Source organism: Thunnus maccoyii, chromosome 12, assembly GCF_910596095.1.
Source record: "Thunnus maccoyii chromosome 12, fThuMac1.1, whole genome shotgun sequence".
Taxonomy (NCBI): Eukaryota; Metazoa; Chordata; class Actinopteri; order Scombriformes; family Scombridae; genus Thunnus; species Thunnus maccoyii.
The window spans coordinates 26,186,659-26,208,060 of record NC_056544.1 but is presented as its reverse complement, the minus strand read 5'-3'; the positions used below and the strand labels follow the sequence as shown (position 1 = coordinate 26,208,060).

General features: G+C 40.3%; 1 protein-coding gene across 2 annotated transcripts in view; it reads left to right on the top strand.

Annotated features, from left to right (window-relative positions):
- LOC121908564 (neuropilin-1a-like) overlaps window positions 1-21,402 on the top strand; it is an 87,257-nt gene continuing 65,855 nt past the window's right edge. The window contains exons 1-2 of one of the 2 annotated variants that reach the window (XM_042428688.1): window positions 1-1,015; window positions 1,971-2,145. In XM_042428688.1, the coding sequence (XP_042284622.1) occupies window positions 925-1,015; window positions 1,971-2,145 (266 nt within the window). In that variant the 5' untranslated portion in view covers window positions 1-924. Of the gene's footprint in view, window positions 1,016-1,560; window positions 1,601-1,970; window positions 2,146-21,402 lie in introns of those variants that run through there. The other variant, XM_042428689.1, reaches the window with a different exon arrangement.

Here is a 21,402-nt window from a genome sequence, read left to right as displayed (position 1 = left end):
CTTTCTTGTACAAAATGTGCGTATTATCACAGGAACAAAGAGGGACAATTATGGATATATCTGACAAACGGTATGAATGAACAGATGTAGATCGCCAACGAAGCAACAAATAAATCTCTCCCTGATCTTTTGCTCCTTGTTTTTTACACCGGACTCACCCAGCTATATGGACACTGCCCACACCTTGTACTAAACTCACATGCCAACGTGAGTTTGCGTGCGCAGTTTCCCCTTGCTCCAGCCCTGCATGCGTCGGGGGCGCACAGAGGGCGCACCGGTGTCAGTTTGCTCCAGCTCCTTGTAGCGGTCGGTCGCTGCTGGTTGCGCGCAGTGGCGTCTCGAAGCTGGAATTTTTTTTTTTTAAGGGGGGGGGGAGTGGAAATTCCGCTGTTACTTTCACGGCTCGCGTCGTATTCCTGACATTTCTGCTGTGACGGTCAGCCAGTCGCTGCGAGAGAAGAGAGGCGGAGAAAGAGCTGAACTGAAATAAGGAGTAAAGATCTGGAGAGCCGCGTTCCGATGTTCCCCGCGGTTGGTTGTCACTGAATACCGGTTAACTATTGATTTCTTTTTTTGTGTGTAATCTTTAACTTGGAAGTACGTGTAACGTCGCTGTTTGGCATCAGAAGTGAGAGATTGATTAAGAATCGAGGGCGCACAGCTGCCACTTTTTGGCGAACGGATTTTTCCTCTTGAATCATCGTCTTGTTTCCTGCGTTTGGATTATTTTTTTTTCCAGGAGATGGCAAGTTGTTCTCTGACAGACGCGGGGATCTGGTGCTGAAGCTCATAGGATGCTGGGGAGCCTATAACAACCAGATCTTTTTACTTTGAGACAATTTTCGGTCATTTTTTCTCTTTGGACGTAAACTCCCTGGACATTTTCTCCCTCCGTTTGTTTTTCTTTTTTTTTTCTTTTACAGAATGTCTGTGTTGTACAATCTAAGGATGCGTAGTGGATTGCTATTGTTCCTTTGCACCCAAGTCATCTTCGTTGCTTCGTTGACTCAGACTGGTAGGTGTTGACTGGTTGTATGAATACATGTGGCTTTACAACAGGCAGCCTGGCTGAATATTGATCCATTTTGCATCATTTTGCACCATTGTTGCCTCTCACCTGTTATACCTCGGCTTTCCCCGTGAGAGCACGTCTGCAGGGGTTCAAGTTAGACCATGTAGAATATATATGTTTTTACTGTAATGATCCTAATATGTAAAAGAACTAGAGATAATGTACAAAATACAGCAAAACAAGATTATTGTAGGAGTGCTTAGTGATACGAGAAGACATGAAATAATATACAAAGTACGTTAGAATCAGTGGAAACTGCCAATTTATTCCCACAGACACAAGTCACTCTATTAAAATGCTCTCATTATTATACATATTGGTGATTTTCTTCTTCCTCTTCGCGCTTCAGCCATTCAAAGACGCATTTTTTTGAGCGTTTGCGCGTGTTGCCATTGAAGCCTGATATAAGCTGCGAGCAATTTTTAATAAATCATTCATTGAGAAAATTAAATTCCATCATCTTGGCTGTTTTGCTTGAGACACGGCAGCCAGCGCACCTCACCTACATGGGCGTAATCACACCTCATGGTATGGATGCGAAAGAACCTTCCTCATTTTTACCACACCTTTTCTTAAATGTGGTAAATCAGTTTTTATCACCTTTTTAGGGTAGTAGGAAATTCTGTGGTATGAATTTATAGTTGCAGTGTTAGAACTGGTGCTTGGCGAAAGATTTAGTGCTTTTCTGTCAACATATTTTTTGCTCCAAGGGTGGATATTTGGATTTATGATGATCCCCAGCTGGAGGTCTTAGTATCCTCACTCCATCTCTGCTGATTCACTTATTTTACAAAGGGGATGTGCTATCTGTCAGCATCTAAGCGCAGTTCAGTGCCCAGAAAGTCAATTTCTCTCCACTAACTGAACAACTTTCTTCTGCTTTTCTCTTGTGGTGCAGATAAATGCGGAGGGAACATAGAGATACACACCGCGGACTACCTGACCTCTCCGGGCTATCCCGGCGCTTACCTGCCCTCCCAGCAGTGCGTGTGGGTGATAACAGCCCCAGAACAGGGTCAGAAGATCCTCATCAACTTCAATCCGCATTTTGATCTGGAGGACAGAGACTGCAAGTAAGAGTTCACTCCTCTTTCTCTCTCTCTCTCTCTTTCTCTCTCCCCACTCTCTCTTTCTTCCACCCTCCCTCACTCTCTCCTCAATCCTGCCCGGATACAGCGTGAAACTCTGCCACCTATTGGTCAAGAAGTTATACATCTTCTCCCAGGGAACTGGGGGTATGAGGATGAGATATGGCACTGAGGCTGCTGGAAATTACTTCAGAGGAAATGGGGTTTGATGGGTTTTGTAATTCATACTTGATAAGGATGGAGGGTGTCTTATGGCATTTGTCTCTTGCTTGGGGTTTTTGGCAGGAATTTAGAGGAAAGTAAACCCGGCAAAACTCAGTGTGCACCGGCTTTTTTTTATTATTGATGGAGTTCAGTTTGCTTATTGCAGGAATGGAGAAAGGGTGTTGACTTTTCATTTGGAGGCAGAGGTTTACCTGTTTGTATTTGAAGGGAGGAAATCGAGTTTACCTGACTTTTTTGTTTGCAGGAACACAGCCTCAAGGACTTCATGATTGATTGTAATTCCTAAATCTGCAAATTATTATAAGTGCTGTCAGGTTTTTGCAAGTTAATGGATGTTGAAATATAAAACTAAATCTTCCTGCTCTTGTTCGTCTTAGTAAATAGTTTATATGGGTGTGGGACTGTTGGTTGGACTAAACGAGCAGTCTGATGATCAGCTTTAGCTCTGTGGACTTGCAATGGAGATTTTCACTGTATTCTGACATTTTATTGACCAAATGATTAATTTAAATTAACATTTCTTGCAGCCCTATTTCAACACTTGCTTTTATGGCTCTGCACTGGCCCGACAAGAGGCAATTTGGGTTATAGACATTCAAGAGGTTTTCTTACATGACTGCATGTTACACACAGGCACTCAAACATGCACCACAAAACATTCCTGCATGTGTCTGACGGATCTTTCCTGTGCGTAACCATACAAAACATATAAACAAGCAACCATCCACGGCACACACACACACACAACCCCCCGCCTCACCCCCCCCCCCCCCCCCCCCCCCCCCCCCCCCCCCTTGACCCAGAGACACTCACTGGATTGTGTGCGTCCACACAACAGCCCATGTGTTTGCTGCTCTTCCATAAATAAGCCTGTTTTTATGTCGGCTCCTCTGTCTTTTTTAAAAGCTCCATAAACGGCTCCTGTGTAAATCACGACTGGCTGTCCAGCGCTGTCTCACAGATGGGGTCCTCCAATACTATTGGATCATGTTTCGCCACCAAGGGACTAATAAACCATTAGCGTTCTGGAGAGATAGTGGATATTGTGTGTCATTCACTGGATTACACACCTACTTCAGTGTTGCAAGCTAAAGTGCTGGAAAGCTTTCTTCAGGAAAATCTCATTTTGTAGTTACCTTATTTTGCGTAATAACCCAGGGAGCAGTATAAGTATGCAATAATGCTGTTTAAGTACTTAATGAAATGTTAATAAATCCAGGTGATAAAAGTTTCAGCGGTGGTTGGCACTGTGGTATGCCACCAACAGAGTATTATTGTCTGCTTAAATTACTTTTCCATAGGTTAATGTGCTGAAATAAGGTGCTTGTAAAGTAAAATATTACCTTTTCGCTGGTATTTCAGAGTTAACGTGAGCCAGTTGTTTTAGTTTTATGATCTTATCCAATGAGCAGACAAGGTTCCTGCATCTGACGATGAACCAGAAGAGGTTGCTCAGATGGAAAAGACATGTTTTATGTCTAAATGGTTGAAAAAGAATGTGTAGGTTATGTGTGTAGGTTATGCATCTGAGGAGTCTCTTCTAGTCCAAGTGTCCAAGCTATTTTTCCATGTGACTGTCAGTGTCACTTTGGCTGCAAGTCACTAATTTCACCTCTTGGTAAACCTTCAGTCAAAATAGCAAATATTTCCACATTAAGACTGAAACGCATTCACCGCTGCAGGACCCAAACCTGTGACTGCTCAACAGCCTGACCACCCTGCAGCCACTGTAACATGTCATTTGGCTGTTTTCTTAGGGGCGTCCGTTTTGCTCGATTGGTTTCATTATTTGTTGTGTGAGTTTATGTTGGATGATGATGGGGTGTAGCTCATAGCTCTCTGACTTGGCAGGAGCCGTGTTGTTTTTGGGCATGAGTCAAATGTTCGAAATATGCCCATTTAGGGGGGCCTTAAGCCTTTGGCGAGACCGCAGTCCCACTTAAAAATTTCCTGAGATGATATTTAAGAGTTTTATTTCACTGTTTGAAGCCGCCGGGCTCAACGTCGGCTCCAGAATGTGATACTGCTGTTAGCAAGGCCATGATTGGAAACAGCACCTGAATTCAATGTCTTAAAGGTTGTGCATTAACCTCTACTGGTGGACTCAACTTGGACACTGGTGTCCAATAAGAGGACAACTGGAACAGTGAGCATGTCAGAATGTCTTTACCATTTCCAGATTTGACCACTGACCTCTGATGTCTCTGCAGGGAGGTGTAATAGAAATGAAACAATTAGTCGTAGAATTTGATGCTTTTCTTTGTTTCATATCATTGTAAACTGAAAATCTATGGGTTTGGGGTTGCTGATCAGATAAAACAAGCCATATGAGAGAGAACGTTTTGAAAATTATAGTAAGGAAAAAGCTTGTTTTCACTTTTTTCTGATATTTTCTGGGCCTAAAAATCTATTAATCAAGAATATATTGCACAGTGTGAGGTTTTGTGAGTAAAGATCATTAACTGAACCTAAATTCTCATCAACAGTTCATCACTGTTTAATTTACACAGTGATGAAATGTGAGATTTTAAACTAGAGCTGCAACAAAAGATTAATTTCACTAGTTTAATTTTCAATTAATCAATAATTTGTTTTCTCTATGATGTCAGGAAATTGTAAAGCAAGCACTAATAACAAATTCCCAGAGCTTTAGAAGATGCAAATTGCTTGTTTTGTCTAACCAAGCTGTTTCAATTCACAATCAGAGGAAAAGCAGCAAATCCTTACATTTCAGAGTCTGAAACCAGCAACAGTTTGGTATTCTGCTGCTTCTTTTGCCCGATAAATGACGTAAACGAGTAACTGATGATCACAATTGGTCTGTCGATCAACAAACCAATGAATTGTTGTTAAGCCACTTGCATTTAGGTTACAGGACAGTTTCTTTAATGTCCTGCTGTCCCACTGCTTCACTTCAAACATACTCTCCTAATTGAAATGTATTGTTGGAATGGCACCCCCCCTCGCCTCCTTCATCAGATAACATGTGGCCGCTTGCCCATTTCTCCCAGTCCCATAATTAAATTACTGGACCAAAATGGAACAAACATGTTCCATTGCTGTGAAACATGTCTGCAGTTAACTAGCCAAACAAAGAAGCCATAGCACAGGCGTCTGTGAGTAAATGCCGGCTTCATTTCCGACATCTGCGTCGCAAAATATCTTCCCCGTGCGCCCTCATGACCCAGGGTTTGTAATTATGTTCCCTAATTACAGCGTGTTTATAAATACATATTTGTTAGCCGGGAAATGCTTTTCTGCGTGTGTAATTCATGAAGAAAGCAAATGAGACATTGGAGGACTTCTGTACTGAAATTAGATTACTGACCATCTTAGAAACAATGTCACCTAAACAGAAAAAACAACAATATTTAAATGATAGAGCTTTATGTAACAGAAATGTAATGGATCATAAACTTGCTGAAAATACAAAAATGATACTGTAGCATCTTTAAAGATAAACTTGAGGGGTTAAATCGATTAATTTGTGAGTCACAAGGCCTGTAAAACAGTCAGTCTGGGTGATAATTCCAACGACGACCTTTTACTTCCACAAACTCTCAAGTGACAAAATCTGCGCTCAGTGAACAGACGGTGGTTTAGACGAGAACCAGTAACACTTTTGTTCAGACACACACTCAGATCTGACGGCTCTGCCTCCGTAGCCAATCTGGAGAGGCACCAGAACAAGCCTTGTCTCACGTCCACGTCTGAAATAGTGTGGCCGACAAAGTGAATCCCTGCGGAGCGCGGTAAAATAGAGCAGAGGCATTGGTAAGGAACATGCGTTGGTGGCGGTGTAATTTGGGACATCTTTTTAGGAGTTGGCTGAACTGTTTCCTCCTACATGAGGCTGTACTGGCATAGTCTGCTCCTCACACATACACACACACACAAACACAATCACACATAACACATACACACACACACACAGGCAGCCCAAACTTTCTGTCACTTACAGTATGCTTCATGTGCACTCTTTGGTGCACACACAGCTACAGCGTGCACGCTCTGCAAGTTCTAATACCTACAGAACTCCTGTGCAGTATTTTTTGTAGAAACAGGGACACACAAAGAGACAAACACTGATACGCTCCAGGATAAAAAGAAGATAAAATCCACCTTATCTTCCTGATTTTGGTGATTTCATTGGCTTCATTGTTCCATTTTGTTCATCTTTTATCATTCTGCTGAATAAATGACATAATCACATGTACAGTATATAGGTGATAAACAGGAAATGCCAAACAAATGACTGGAGGAACAAAACAAATTCAGATGTTCCCACACAGGTCAGGAGGGGCCATTGAATTGTTTCACAGTCACCTGATCTAAACCCAGCTGGGAGATTTTAGACAGTAGCATCATCAAAGCCCCAAATGAGGAAATACACTGTATATTTTTGGAAGAATGGTGCTCATATCTCCTGTAGAGTTCAGAGACTTGGAAACTGTATGTCAAGGAGCACTGAGGTCATTCTGGAGCTTGTGATGGAATATCTTACTTCATGTTTTTCCTTGTCACCCATCTTTATATAAATAAGATGCATCTATCAGCCACAGGTTGATGGAGTTAAAAAGCTTTATGGTCATTTTGGAGGTTATAGTGCTGTTGAATTTTATTCTTATACAGACAGGTGTTTCTAGTATTTAGACTATTTTGGGTCAACGTAAGTGTGGTGGCCAAAATATGGGAAACATTTTAACCTTCATGATTAACATTAGTTTTAGCTAGATGCACATAATAAACTGGTTACTGAGTGTAAAACCCACAAATTAACTCAAGTTCAGACCACTCCTGCATGAGGCTTGTTGAGGGAAAGTGGAAACAGCAACAAAGTTAATTACAGCACTTCATCACAGAATAACCGCAATGCTTTGACCACCACATGATGATAAATAACCGTGTAAAAGAATCTAAGAGGGAATTTTTTTTTTTCCTTAAGTCCTCTCCTCCCAGCGGACCATAAACTCAACAGATTCAACATTTGCTGCATCCTGACATTTCAGGGACATAAGCAACAAACCCTTCATTCCTTCCCAGAGAAGAGAGGCCGCAGGGGTTAAAGACAGAACAAGAAAGAGGCAGAGAGAGAAAAATGGAGGTAGATGCTATAAATTCCTCTGCAGTGCGTTGGAAGGACCAGTTGTTCCTCTGGTATGTCCCCAGGCAAAGTGCTCCATGATTAGTCAAAAGATGTTCCCTCAAGCAGAGACACAGGACCGACATCCCACAGCCTGGAGGTGTCACATGAGTGGAAACGCACACTTGGAAGGCATTTGTGTGTCTTATATGTGCCGGAGGTTGTAACAGTAGATGTTATTTTCAAATCACTTCCTTTTTTCAGTGTTTTCATTCTTAACTCATCAGTGTGGTTTTAAAGAGATAACCAAGCATCTATGAAGTGTTTCAGACATATTTCAGTAAAGGTTTGGTACAGAGATGGATGGATGGATGGATGGATGGATGGATGAAGGATGAATGGATTGTTCAATGATTATAGAAAGATGAATCAATAAACAATAATCAACAGATGGATGGAGGGAATACTAGGCTGGACTGATGGATCAGCTGATGGATAGATGACAGATGAATCAGTGGATGACTGGGTGGCTTGCTGGATGATGGATGGATGGATGGATGGATGGATGGATGGATGGATGGATCAAATGTTAGATGGATGAATAGATGGACTGCTGGATGGATGGATGGATGGATGGATGGATGGATAAATAGATGGACTGCTGGATGATGGATGGATGGATGGATGGATGGATGGATGGATGGACGGACGGATCAAATGTTAGATGGATGAATAGATGGACTGATGGATGGATGGATGGATGGATGGATGGATCAAATGTTAGATGGATGAATAGATGGACTGCTGGATGATGGATGGATATATGAACAGATGGATTGATGAAATATAAATGATGAATGACAAAATGGGTTTTTTGGTTATGGATGGCTGGATGTCAGGATGAATGGATGAATCAATGGATGGATAGATTGATGGATGGCAAACGGAAGACTGGCTGGAAAGATGCATAATTAACAAGTGGCTGACTGGCAGAATGGATGGATCAGTGGATGAATGAATGGATGGATGTTGGATTGTTGAATGAGAATGGAAAGATGGCATGATGGATAGATGAATCAACAGAGGGATCAATGGATGAATTGGTTGATTTGTGTAGAGGTGCAACAGTCAATTAACCGATTAGTTGATCAACAGAAAATAAATCGCCTATTTCGATAATTGATTCATCTTTTTTAGTCATCAGTCAAGAAAAATATGAAAATTCTTAAATTAATATAATACAAATCATATTTTCTGGTTTCTTTACTCTTCACCAATAGTAAACCGAATTTGCTGGGACAAAACAAAACATTTGAGGACGTCACCTTGGGCTTTGGGGAACAGTGATATTTATGATTTCCCACAATTTGATGACATTTTATGGACCAAACCACTAATTGATCAATTGATATGAAAATAACTGTTAAATGCAGCCCTAGATGTGTGGATATATTGATTGTTAGATGGACTGCTGACTGATGGATGTGAATGGATTGCTAGGTAATGGAAGGATGGCAGGATTTATGAACGAATTGATGGATTGATTTTATAAAACCGGATGGATGATTGGACGGATAAATTAGTTTTTGGATGATGGATAGAAGGATGGCAGAATGGATGGATGAATCAAGAGATAGATCAATGGCTGAGCTGATGGAGGAGATGATGGAAGAATGGCAGGACAGATAAATGAATCAACAGATGGCTGGAAGGACAGCGGGGTGTGAGGACAGATTGCTGAATAGATAAATATACAGTTGAATAAACTTTATTTCTCTGCACATTCTTGATGACCTCCTACTGTCACGGTGTCAGCGACTCTGCCATCAGTTGTTCAAGTCTTGTGTTTGTGCCACAGCACAAAAATTCTCCACATCACAAACACTCTCTTAAATCTCAGCTTTTTTATGTGGCTTTTTACCGAGATGTTGTTTCACCAGTGGTCATGTGCGCAGCATTCAGTCTGACTTTGCCAGTTTCAAAGAAAAATAAAATCGTCCCTTCCAGATGGTTGTATTTTTCAGTTCTACAGCGACCAACAAAACAGGAAGACTAAATGCACTGCTGTCACAGAACGGTTTAGCCTATGGCATTCTTCCAAGGAAATTTGAGGCATGAGCCTTCAAAAATAATTTGGTTGGTTGTTCTGTGTTGTGCAGCGACGTGATACTTACATTTGTTACTTTGACGTAGAAAGGAGCTGTGAGAATTGGGTCAATGAAAGATGGATATTTGTGTTGTTTTCCTGTTTGTAGTCTGAATGAGCAATTGTCCTGTTTTATGTAATCTTATTCCCATTTATTCGTCTATATTGCACTGATGTATTTGTAATTTCTCATGAACATTTATTTTAAAATGGAAAACATTCACAAAGCCTTGAGAATATACCAACTGTAGATTTCAATTAGGACCTCTTAAAGACTAATCTTTTATTTCCCTTTTTAGCTTTGTTTGGTTTGGTTTGGTTCAGATACACAGCAATTAAACAATAGAAGCATTAACAAATCTGTGCAAGAGAAATTTAAATACTCAAAGAGTTTTAACTGGTGAAAAGCATGATAATAAGATGTACAGATACATTTCTCAAGCCATTTCTGGTTTCTAAAACATCCATTTTTCCCAAGTGGCAATGGGGTAGTTTGAGGTTCTCTGTTGTTGAGCTAAAACTTAGGATTTTATCAGAAAATCATCCTGGTGATCGAATGTGAACATCTTCACAGAATTGGAACTATTAAACTGCTAAGTGGACACCAAAGAGACAAATATACAGAAGGAAAAAGAAGACGAACGGAAAAGAGAGGTGGCAAATAATGTGCTATATAAGAAAGAGTAGGGTGTGTGATCACTGAGATGATAAGCAAAGGGCAGAGAAGATGAAGAGAAAATAGAAAAAGAGGGATGAAAAGGGGGAGCAGAATGGTACAGACAGAGAGCTTTAGGCTGGTTGGCATGGTCTGTCTAATCTTGACCTCAGTGACAGACCTCTCGCTGCCTCTTCTCCTCCTCCGGCCTCAGGCTGTTTTGTTGCTTTTTTCATCCCATCACCTCCTCCTTCATCACGTTCTCTCGCTCTCAGTCTTGTGTCATACTCTCTCCTCTCCTCACTCCTCCTCTGAACTCCATGTGCATTCATCATGTTCCTGTTTTCATCCCATTTTCTCCTCTAGTCTCCATATGCTCTCCCTCTTTCAGTCTTCCTCTCACTTTTTAGATAAATGATGGCGAACTTTAAACTTTTGTGTGCAACCTGAACTCTTGGTTGTGAACAGAAAATAAGGACTGAGCAAGAAGTTGTGTCTACAGCTGCCATTGTGGTTAATCTCTGAACCACATCATCAGCAAAATCTGTTTGCAACATTACTGGTGTAAAGATCCACTTGGTAAAGAGTAGCTTAAGTTACTCAGTGAAGTTACTCAGACGTACTCTACAAAAATCACAAAAACAAAAACATCACTAACACACTGGCTAGCTATATGGCTAACGTGTTAGCAAACTAATACCTATTTCAAGCAGAGAGGGACATAAACATTCATCTGTCCCTGGTGACCTCATGAACGAAAGGCCATAATTCACTCTTCTTTTAACTGTTTTAGTCTCCACCAACTCCTGAGAAATTTAACTGTGGCTTTAGCTGCTTAAATCTCCACTGTTCACCAGCTAGTCTTTCATTTTGTTAGCCATTTGGTGCTAGGTATGTTTACATAGCTTTTTCACTGCTATCCACTTAAGGTTGACGAAAGCCTGAACCAAAACACTGTTCTTAACTTTCCTGAACTAACATTTCATGGTTCATCTGGCTATTGAATCTGTGAATAAATTCACCAGTTAGCTACTAGCTGTGAGACTAGCTAGCAAAGTTAAACTAACTAGCTAGTCAACAACCAGGCTGTTTAGCTGGATACTTTTTACTTTGTATTTCTACTATGAGAAATACATTTTAGCATTTAATATTATTTGTAGCTAACTTAATGTTTCCACTATATGCCCATGCAGGTATGGTAAACATTTTTTTCATGCAAAGCCAAGAGAAGCCCTATAATGTAACACCTCAGGCAAAGTTATCATAATGTTACAGCCTTACATATATCCTTTATTTATTTAAAGAACAAAACATCACAGTGCTTTGCAGTCTGTGTCCATTAATACTGCTTCATGTAGAGATGAATATTATGTCTGGTTTTGACCTTTGGAAATCATAAATCAGAAGAGAAAACTGTTGAAAAGAGCAGACTTTCACCAGCTGACTCTTTCTTTTAGTAGCAAATATTTGTCTAATGGAAAGAAGGGTGAACTTTGAATCATGCTATTGTTGCTCTTATACCACTGCACGGTGTTTGGATTTGCTTTTCTAAACAATTATAGCCACAAACTATGCGTTTCATATGAATCAGCTCACACATAGGGAACACACAGATGCACACAAAGACAGAATAAATAACACGTATACAAACACACACTCAAGCACTCGCACACAATGAAACCAACAAATAGCTGTGAACATAATCAAACCTATTGTGGGTTCATTACTCATCAGTGAACCGCACACAAACACACACACACTTACACACACAAATGAAAACACATGTCAGATTAGATCCTTAACGAGCAGATTAACGAGGAGAGAGTTTGGCAGGGGGAGAGAGGGGGAAACCCTGTCAGCAACGTCACACACACACAAACACACGCACAGCTGCAATCCCAGGATTTACAGGATGCACTCGCTGATACGTTCCAGATGTCCTGAAAGCAACTCACACTCCTGTGCACAATAACGGGGCTCCTATCAAAGTAAACGGTTGGATTTTACTGAGACGATAAAGCTTGTTTTGAACTATTTTTGCGCTCAGCTTCTATTGGCTGTTATTTAATCTTGTATTAAAGCTCAACATATTTAGACCCACTGTGAATATTTAATATGAAGTAAGCATGAAAATGACAAAGATGTCAGTAAACGGGTGGCTAGATAGACTGCTGGATTTGTCGGTTGAATAAGTTTCAAGAATTTATCCAACGAGGCGTAGGCATCACATTTGAGAGGATATTTCTTGTGATCATGGTCGGACGTGGCTACTTTTAAATCTTCAAGTCTTAGGGAGTTTTTTCGGGCTTTGGCTCAGGCTTCATCCATCCTGCAAATCTTTTTTTCACACACATGAATCCTTCAGAAACATAGATTGCAACATATATTTGTGACAACATTATCACATCCCTGGAAAAAAATATACTTTTTTTTTTGGTAAACACAAGTCGTTTCTCTTTATTTTACCGTCACTTTGGTCCTGATTCCACATAAAAGCAAGGAAAAATCAGTCATGCCTCGGTGTGTGGCATGTCATAATGCAGCAGCAACTTCAAAGAGAGAAATCCATAACAATGCAGGCATTCATCAGATGAGCTCTTTCAGCGCGCACATTTGCAGTAGGTGAAATGATTGCCGTAATCAGTCCCATCGAAGAGTGTTCTTAATGCATTTTTATACATGTGCATGCTGTATTTTTATGACAAATGATGCTAATGTGACACTAATCATGTTATTCAACTTCTAGTTTGTGAAGAAATCTGCAAGCAGTCCCTGAGATTCTACTATAGACTGTTTTTTCTGGACTGCAGTCCAGCTAGAGCAGCTTTAACACCTCAGCAAACGTACCGAGCTCTCAAGGAAAACAGCCTCAGGTCCAGAAAAACCTGTCCAATTGGCCCTGGTGTGAAAATGGCCTTGCATAAACATTAAAGTGATTATTTTTAAAGGGACTGCATCAAAGGAATTGCAAATGTCTGAGGCTTTATTGCAGTTTTTAATCAAGGCACTTAGCAAAATCAAAGAATAAAGACAGATAGACACATAAATAAACCTTTTATGAAGCGTGTAAAAAATTTAATTGACCTTCATATTTCTGAGTTTCCCAAAAGTCACAAGACACCAGTCAAAATCTTAGTGATTCACCAAATATAAACGACTGTGACTTCACTCCATTCATGTGATTCGGCCGTTCCGCTCAAATCTGGCTTCTTGTGGACTTAAAAGGCCCGTGAAAACACGATGTCATGGTCGGGACAGGTCACCGCCGGGATACCAGGGTCGCAGGTCAGTCTGCGGGTGAAACTGTTTTTTTGAGCTTCTCCGGGGAGGATGAGCAGATGGAGAAGCTTTGTCCGTTTAAGTACGTACGACAGGAACCCGCCCCCCCAGTAGATGGTCGTTCACCAGCAGCATGAACAATAAAGTCTTTTCTTTCCCAGCTTGTAGAGGAATGTGTTGTATCTGTCTGGGTAGAAACGCCCCAGGATGACCTCCACCATGTAGGTAGAAGATACAATCACATGTTGTGGGCAGATGATAAACAGATTAAAACGTGTGGGAGGCACACACACACACACAGATATATGCATACACAACAGAAGAAACAAATAAATAAATAGATGTAACAGACAAGAAATCTATTCTGTCTCGTGACCCGAAGACACTCTAAAAGTCTGTCATCTGGTTTTGTGAGCAGAGGGGCGTGGTCATGTGTGTTTTCGTATTGTCGACTGTCTGCTCGTCTCAGTCTGTGGAGCTTAATTGGATTGTATTTACTTTGTAAGGAGTACAGTGAACATCTAAGTGACTCAGTGTTCATCTGTGTCATGAGCTCTCAGTTATTTTGAATCAGACTGCTGACTAAAGGAACAAAACAGGTTTCAAGGAAATGGCTCCATGAAGCAAGAGATGGGAATTTGTTCTAGTATTATACGCCAACACTTGAGTGTATTGTACCCTAAGCTGAGCGATTTAAACAGTAGTAGTAAGGGTGCTGTTTAGGTCCTTTATCCAGGTAAAAGTAGCAGTACCACAATACTTTCCATGCATTAGACTTTTATATTAGCAGAAAACTGCAGGGTCTTGATTGTGAGAAATGGTCAAAGTATTGATTAATTAATATATAGCCGTAATTAATGTGTCAGCAGGTCCTTGTGGATCTATGCCCAACCGTATTACGATGATGTTGGGAAGTTAAATCAATGAAAATGCATCATAACTTTGAGTTCAGCATATATGTGAGATGCAAAATCGGTAACCTGTGAAGTAAGTACAGCTGTTGTTTAAATGGTAAAAAAAAAATTACATTTCTCTGTGAAATATAGTGGAGGGAAATAAAAAAAAAACTGCTGACTGAAGTACAATAAGTGCCTTATATTTTAACTTCAGTGAACACTATATCTAAACTAAGGACAGTGAACATTCAGCAATAAAACATCATGTTGTGTTTTATTTCATTGCCTGTACATTCAAAAATATTACAAGTGAAAGTCAATATAGTAGATACAGTATAGATGTGTTCAAGTGTATAACCTCACCTTTTAGCCACTCCCTGTAAAAGCAGGTTAGTTAATTAAAAACAGGGTAATTCCTGTTTGGTATTTAGTATTAACTAAAACTTGGCAGACGCTGCTGCAAGTTCTTGTTGATATAGCTTCTATTACTCATCACGCTAAAGTGTTAGCATGGAGCTCCAGAAGCAGTGATCCACAAAGAACACAAGGATAATTTTAATGTTGTCATTACTGAAAAGCTAATTTGGCAAATGAGTTTATCTCCCCTATAATTTTAATTCTCAAATGCTATTCGTTAATTCACAACACCAGCAGGCATTTCTGCTCAATAACATTTTTTTTTTTGTCAGAACGAGGGCTGTTTCACAACGTCCAACTGTTTGCTCTTTATCTCTCTTATCTGTCTGTCAACTAGACTCTCTCATTGCCAAACTGAAGCAATCCCCGCTGAGGTTTCTATATGTGTGTCTGAATAAGAGTGAGCTAATTAATGTCACATGTTTTTGGGGAACAAGAGAGGTGGATGGTATAATCAAGTCAGGCCTCTCCGTGAATGCAGATGAACTTGTCGAGGGTAAACGCATGTCAAAGTGCAGTGGAAGTGACACAGTGTTTATTGCTTTGCCCTTAACTCACTTTAGGGAGGTGTGGATTGAGTGTCGGTTGACAAAGGGCCTTTTTCCTCTCAAATCTCTCAGGTACAGACAAAGACGTTTAGCCTTACTCTGCATTCAGACTCAGAAAACGCCCTTCTGTGTTTGTTTAAGTCTAAAGTTACCACGACCGACTCCATGTAGTGACAAACTATATTTGTCTGATTCGACTTTTAGTCATTTCCTGTGTAAAATCTCATTTGCACCTTGGTTTCTTTTATTTTGTACCCGAGACATGAAGGAATTCAATCTCAATTTGACTCAAAAGTTGCAACTCTTTGACCTCTCAGTGCAACTTTTTCGACTCCCAAAAACCGTCGACTTTGACTTTCATTCTTTTCAGCTTTTCCACATTAAACCCCAATGAGTTGGCACCAAATCTCATTTCATCCTTCGGGGTCCCCAAACAGTCTAAGAGAAGAAGGGGGAGAAAAAAAAAAAACGGCGTTCTCCTTCCCTCTTCTGTGGGATTAAGGCTTCCTAAATGAGAACAAATTCCACCACCTCCTCCGTCTCCGTTTTAATTTCCCAGCAGGATTGCGCTGCCGTGGCTTTGTATCAGCGCGGTCGAGGTGAAGGATGAGGATATTCATACTTTGGCTGCTTGGCCCAATTTATTTTTTGGGCAGAGGAGTGTTTTGTGAGAACATGTGATCTGACTGGTTTTAATAGGAATTTCTTCAATACGTGTTCTCAGTTTTCGGTTATTCCATCAATACTTGAATAAACAAACTTGTTTTTGTTTGTTTTTGAAATTTGTGTTTATTCCCCCTGATAAACAGTCATGCTCATAAAATGAAATTGAATGCATGTGTGTGGGTGGATGGGTGGCATGAGTTAAAGTGATTATCTCTGTAAATATTTCTGGATATGTGTTTGTTGTATTGTGTGTGTATAGTTTGTAGTTGATGTGAATGAGGAAATAACATCTAGTGAGTATGTCTTCCACCAGTTTGTTTGTCTATGTGTGTGTGTGTGTGTGTGTGTGTGTGTGTGTGTGTGTGTGCTCTTCTGTCTTTGAGAGGACCGATTTTAGACCGTCATAGTGAGGACCTTTTTGGAAAGTGGTCGGTCTTCACTTCTTCAAAGGTCTGTTTGGCTTAACAGTGAAAATATTTCAACTCTGGACGCCTACCTTCCTCACATCAGTAAATCGTAAGCCACCTGCTCTCCCACAATACCTTGGGAAGTGATTCACTCACATCCCATAGAATATGAATGCGAGCAGACATCCTCTCTGATCACATTCAGTGGGTTTTTATCACCGGGAAGTGTAGTTGTGATGATTAAGGTTTGAGTTAGGGGTGAAGGAATGTTTTTTGCGTCGATGAGAATTCCCACAAGTAGAAATGTGTGCGCATGTGGGATAATTATTGTTTGTGTACTATGAGTAAGAGTAAGAGTGAACGTGGGGAGATGACAAGAGTGAGTGAGTGAGTGAGAGAGTGGGAAATGATGTAGATAGATTTTGTGGTGAACACAAAGGAGGTGAGAAATGGGGAGGGATGGACTGGTGTGTGTGTGTGTGTGTGTGTGTGTGTGTGTGTGTGTGTGTGTGATGGCAGGTGGCATCGTAGTGTGTTTTCTGCTCACACACTCTGATACAACACACACACACACACACACATCATGTGCCATCTGTAGCCTCCCAGCAGAGCTCAGAACGACTGGTTAGACTGGGTTTATCCACACTAAAACACAGAAACCACTCATGTCTTCTAAAATCTGTACATTCTGGCCTACAGCATCCCGTCTGTGTATGTGTATGCGTGTGTGTGTGTGTGTGTGTGTGTGTGTGTGTGTGTGTATTAGAGTGGATTAATTCACAAGACTTTCACACCAAACGTGCAGCATTGTGCAGAGGAAATAGTTTTGATTGGATAATGTGGCTGCTCTCTTTTAAACAGATTATTAGACTCATTCATTCTAGTAAGGCACACTATATCCTACTATTAAAAGAGACTTTTTAAGTCCCAGTATAACAGTAATTCACACAAAATCGTACAAAAAGAGTCACAAGCATGTATCCAAGAGGGGTTGGACACCATTATAAACATTTCTCTCCTTCCAAATGAAGCTTAGATGGCATCTGAATGTGGATGATTAAACTTGCCTTGTGTAAATTTAAGGCCTGAAGGTATAAACCTAGCACATTATTCATATCACTAGAGTAAAATCCTGGTGTAATGCACACATGCATCAAACTATGTATGTGCTCAGCTATTTCTGATGTGAGAGCCCCTTTCAGGTTGCACCTGTAATGACTCATAACAGGAAACAGGAAGTAACAGAAGAGAAAAAAAATGACCTCATTGGCAACGGTTTTTGCATTTTTTTCCATGTTTTTTTTTATTTGGTGCAGTTTCTTGTTTTCATGCATAAAGGACAAAATCAATGCACACTGAGAAATTCCCAAGGCGTCTTCCAGGACAAGTGATCCGATAGCAGGAAACGTTTCAGCAATTCAAAACATCGACAGTTAACTTGAGGTTTGGTTGCAGTTCCTCTTTTGCACTGACTTTCAACAATCACACAGGTAGAACGCATTTTGGCTGTTTCTTCATAACAGGAACACTGCATCCTCTCGTTTGTGCAGTCACACTCTGTCTGCAACAAGTTCACACCTTTTTCAAGAGAGAAGTGATTCTGCTTAACACAGGAAATCACTACATGAAGTAGAACTGAAGCGAGATCTGTTGGATAAAAAACAAGCATGCCTTAAAGCTTATTGCAGTACTTGATCAAAGGAAGATTCAGTTTATCGAGAAATGCGAAGGTTTTTGGAAGAATATCTGAATGTCTGGAGAGGAAGTTGGAGAGCAGACAGCGTTTGCACACACAGATCCAGATGAAGGGAAAGAGAGGTGAATGGAACAAATGAAAGACAGGGAAAGATGTGGGATGCTGTTCTGCAGAAACCCTGAGTCATTCCCGGCTTCGGTTGAGCTTTGCAGGAGGTGAATTTAACAACAGCTTAAACTTCTCTCCATAAATGCTCTCATGATACCTTCCAGATGTGTGTGAAGAATTTAACCGTCGGGGGGAACGCAACACAGCATAACACCGCGAGCATGTTAATGAGCTTTAGTGTATGAGTGGAGTAGGGCGAGCGTGTCTGCTTATAGCTCGGTACACCAGTAGCTTGGGAAAGAGGCAGAAAGGAATGCGGGGCTGTGTGAAAATTCCTGTTCACCGTCTAGATCTTATTTATTTAAAGAGGTAATCTGCCACATCCTCATTTGCTTTAAATTTGGCAATAGTGTCGGTGCTAAACCATCACCGCTGTGGTCAGTTTGTGTGGTAGTGTTTATCAGAGATTACTTATCCAACAGTGTGAGCGATACACTGATATTATTGATTTTTTTTAAAAATTTGCTTTTCTTTTGAAGATTATGGAAATTGCTGCTCATTCCACCAGTTGTTATTTCTATCATACCAAATAAAACACTGGTGCTGTTGCTTCAGGGGTAAGGTCATGAATTAAGTTGTTTTCAGAAGTCCTTGGTTCTCGAAAAAAAACAAAACTGAAATGATCTGAATGCTGTTGGCAAAACAATCTCAAGAACAGTCAAGAGCTTTTGACTCTATAACACAGTCTGCCATGGAACTGAAGATTTCAACTCTTCATTATTATGAGCATGTTTAGGACTTCTTGTGTATGTTGGCCTTAAAGTTGAGCTTCAGTGCATTTTATGCTTTTATAATGATTTACATCAACCTGGAAAATAACAGATTATGAGGAATTTTGGTTGCTGTGCCTTCCATAATAATAGGAATGCTGCATAAGCTCCTGTTTTATTAATGCTGTAAACTCCTCTAAGATGGTTTACATTGCATTTGCCAATAGATTATGTTGCATTAACATCAGAGCTGCAACTGATGATTTTCATTCTCGATTAATCTGATGATTATTTTTTCAATCATTTAATCGTTTTGTCTATAAAATAGTGAAAAATGTCAATTAGAATATCTTAAAGTTCATTGTGACGTCTTCAAATGTCTAAAATTTGTCCAATTAACAGTCCAAAAGCAAAATATATTCTGTTTACTGTGTATGTATGACACAAAAAAAGCCTCAAATAAATCCTCACATTTGGGAAGCTGCAACCAACAAATGTTTTTGCTTAAAAAATGATTATTCAATTATCAAAACAGTTGCCAATTAATTTTCTGTCAATCAATTCATTGACCAATAATTGCAGCTCTAATTAGCATCTCTAACAAAACATCAGTTCTTGTACCAAAAGTAATGATGTTTTTTTTTCAACCTTAATAGGAGAAGAAGTCACGTTTAGTTTTTTCAGCCCTGAATATTATCCGAAGAGCTGCTTCATGTCAGGCTGCGTAAATATAGTCTATAATTTGACCACAACAAGCTCCACCAATCAGATGGTAAAGGCAGCCTGCGAGGCAAAACAAAGGGCACAAAAAGTCTTTGTTCGTTGGCTGATCTGCATTTTTATCAACAGCTTCTTTCATGTGCGGTGAGACAGAAAAAAGACATTTATGGCCGCTATAAAGTTCGAAAACCCACATTTGTTCAATGATTATTCAGTTTAACCAGAACTTCTTGAACACCCAGACCTTTTGACACTTGAACCTTCCGCTACTGGTTGCTTATTAAGCTTGACATTTAGCCCACTTGCACTTACTGTACCGTACATCATTGTGAGCTAGTTAATAGCAAAAAAATGTTCATTTAAAAGTCTGCTGTTGGGCCCCCAGATGGTATGGTGACTATTTTGCCCTAGAGCAAGGCATTTGTTATGGACAGCTGCATTTCGAGGGCATGAATAGCTGGTGTGGTTAATGAGAGATGTGAGGGGATGGTGGAGGCTGCGGGGTTGCAGACTGGGAGGCTCTCCTTAACTAGAGTGTGAAGAGACAGACCCACTTCATTAAACGGGCTGCCTCTGTAAACACCGACTGCCTCCAGGACTGGTTGGAGTGAGCGAGTTTGTGTTGCCATCTGCATGCAGTCAGAAAACACACTCTCTTTCTTTCTCGTAGTCTGTCTCTCCCTATGGTTCTTACTTTATGAGCCTTTGTAAGACATGGCAGGGAGAGGGTGGGGGGGTGGTTGTGTTGAAGTTTGACGCTATGAATAAAAATGCCATCACCTAAACATCACCGTCGGCACTAAGACTTTTTACAAGTGAGCAATTGAATCCATTCTCACGGGGCACGTAAAGCCTTCCGCAAACACATCGAGTATAAGATCGAGAGACAGACAGGAAAAATAAAACCAGAGAGAGAGAACAGATTTTGTATACCTCCGGCTCAAATACCTCGATTTAAACATGAAAACATTGTTTATGCCCTGAGCTCTCGGCACTGCTGATACATAATATGTGTAAACAGACTTTCCTGAGAATAACTGTATGTTTGACAGTGTGGCAAGTTAACAAATTTTTTTTTGCTAATTGGTAATGCAGTTTATTCATCTTTTTTTTATTATTATTACATATAATATGCATTTGAGTAAGTAAATAACTTGCAGGATGTTAGTTTACCTCAGGATTTTCAGACATTCGGAGAATTGAGCTTGAAATGTTTCAGAAGATATTTTTAGGTTTGCGCTCCGCTGCTGCTGCTGGTGAATTGAATTGTTATGGATCACTTATGCTGTTTTGATTGTACTTTTGCATGTAGATACATTTATTACCTGTAACCACTTCTATATTTTGTCGTAGAGTCTGCTTTGATCGTGACTCTCAAAGGGAAACATCTTATTGCTTGTGCCTGGTGAAAGTGAATCAGCTTTAAAAGGGCAACGGTTTGCCTATATAAAGCTTTAATCTTTTAAAGGGGACGTATCACGCTTTTTGTGACTTTTATACTGTTATGATGTCAGTTGTCTGTGTTAAACATGGACAAGCTCCAAAACTTGAGGTGAACATACGTAAAACAAATGATGCCTTCAAGTCAAAAGTCAGGGTTTCAGCCTGTTGTGAACTCTCCGTTTG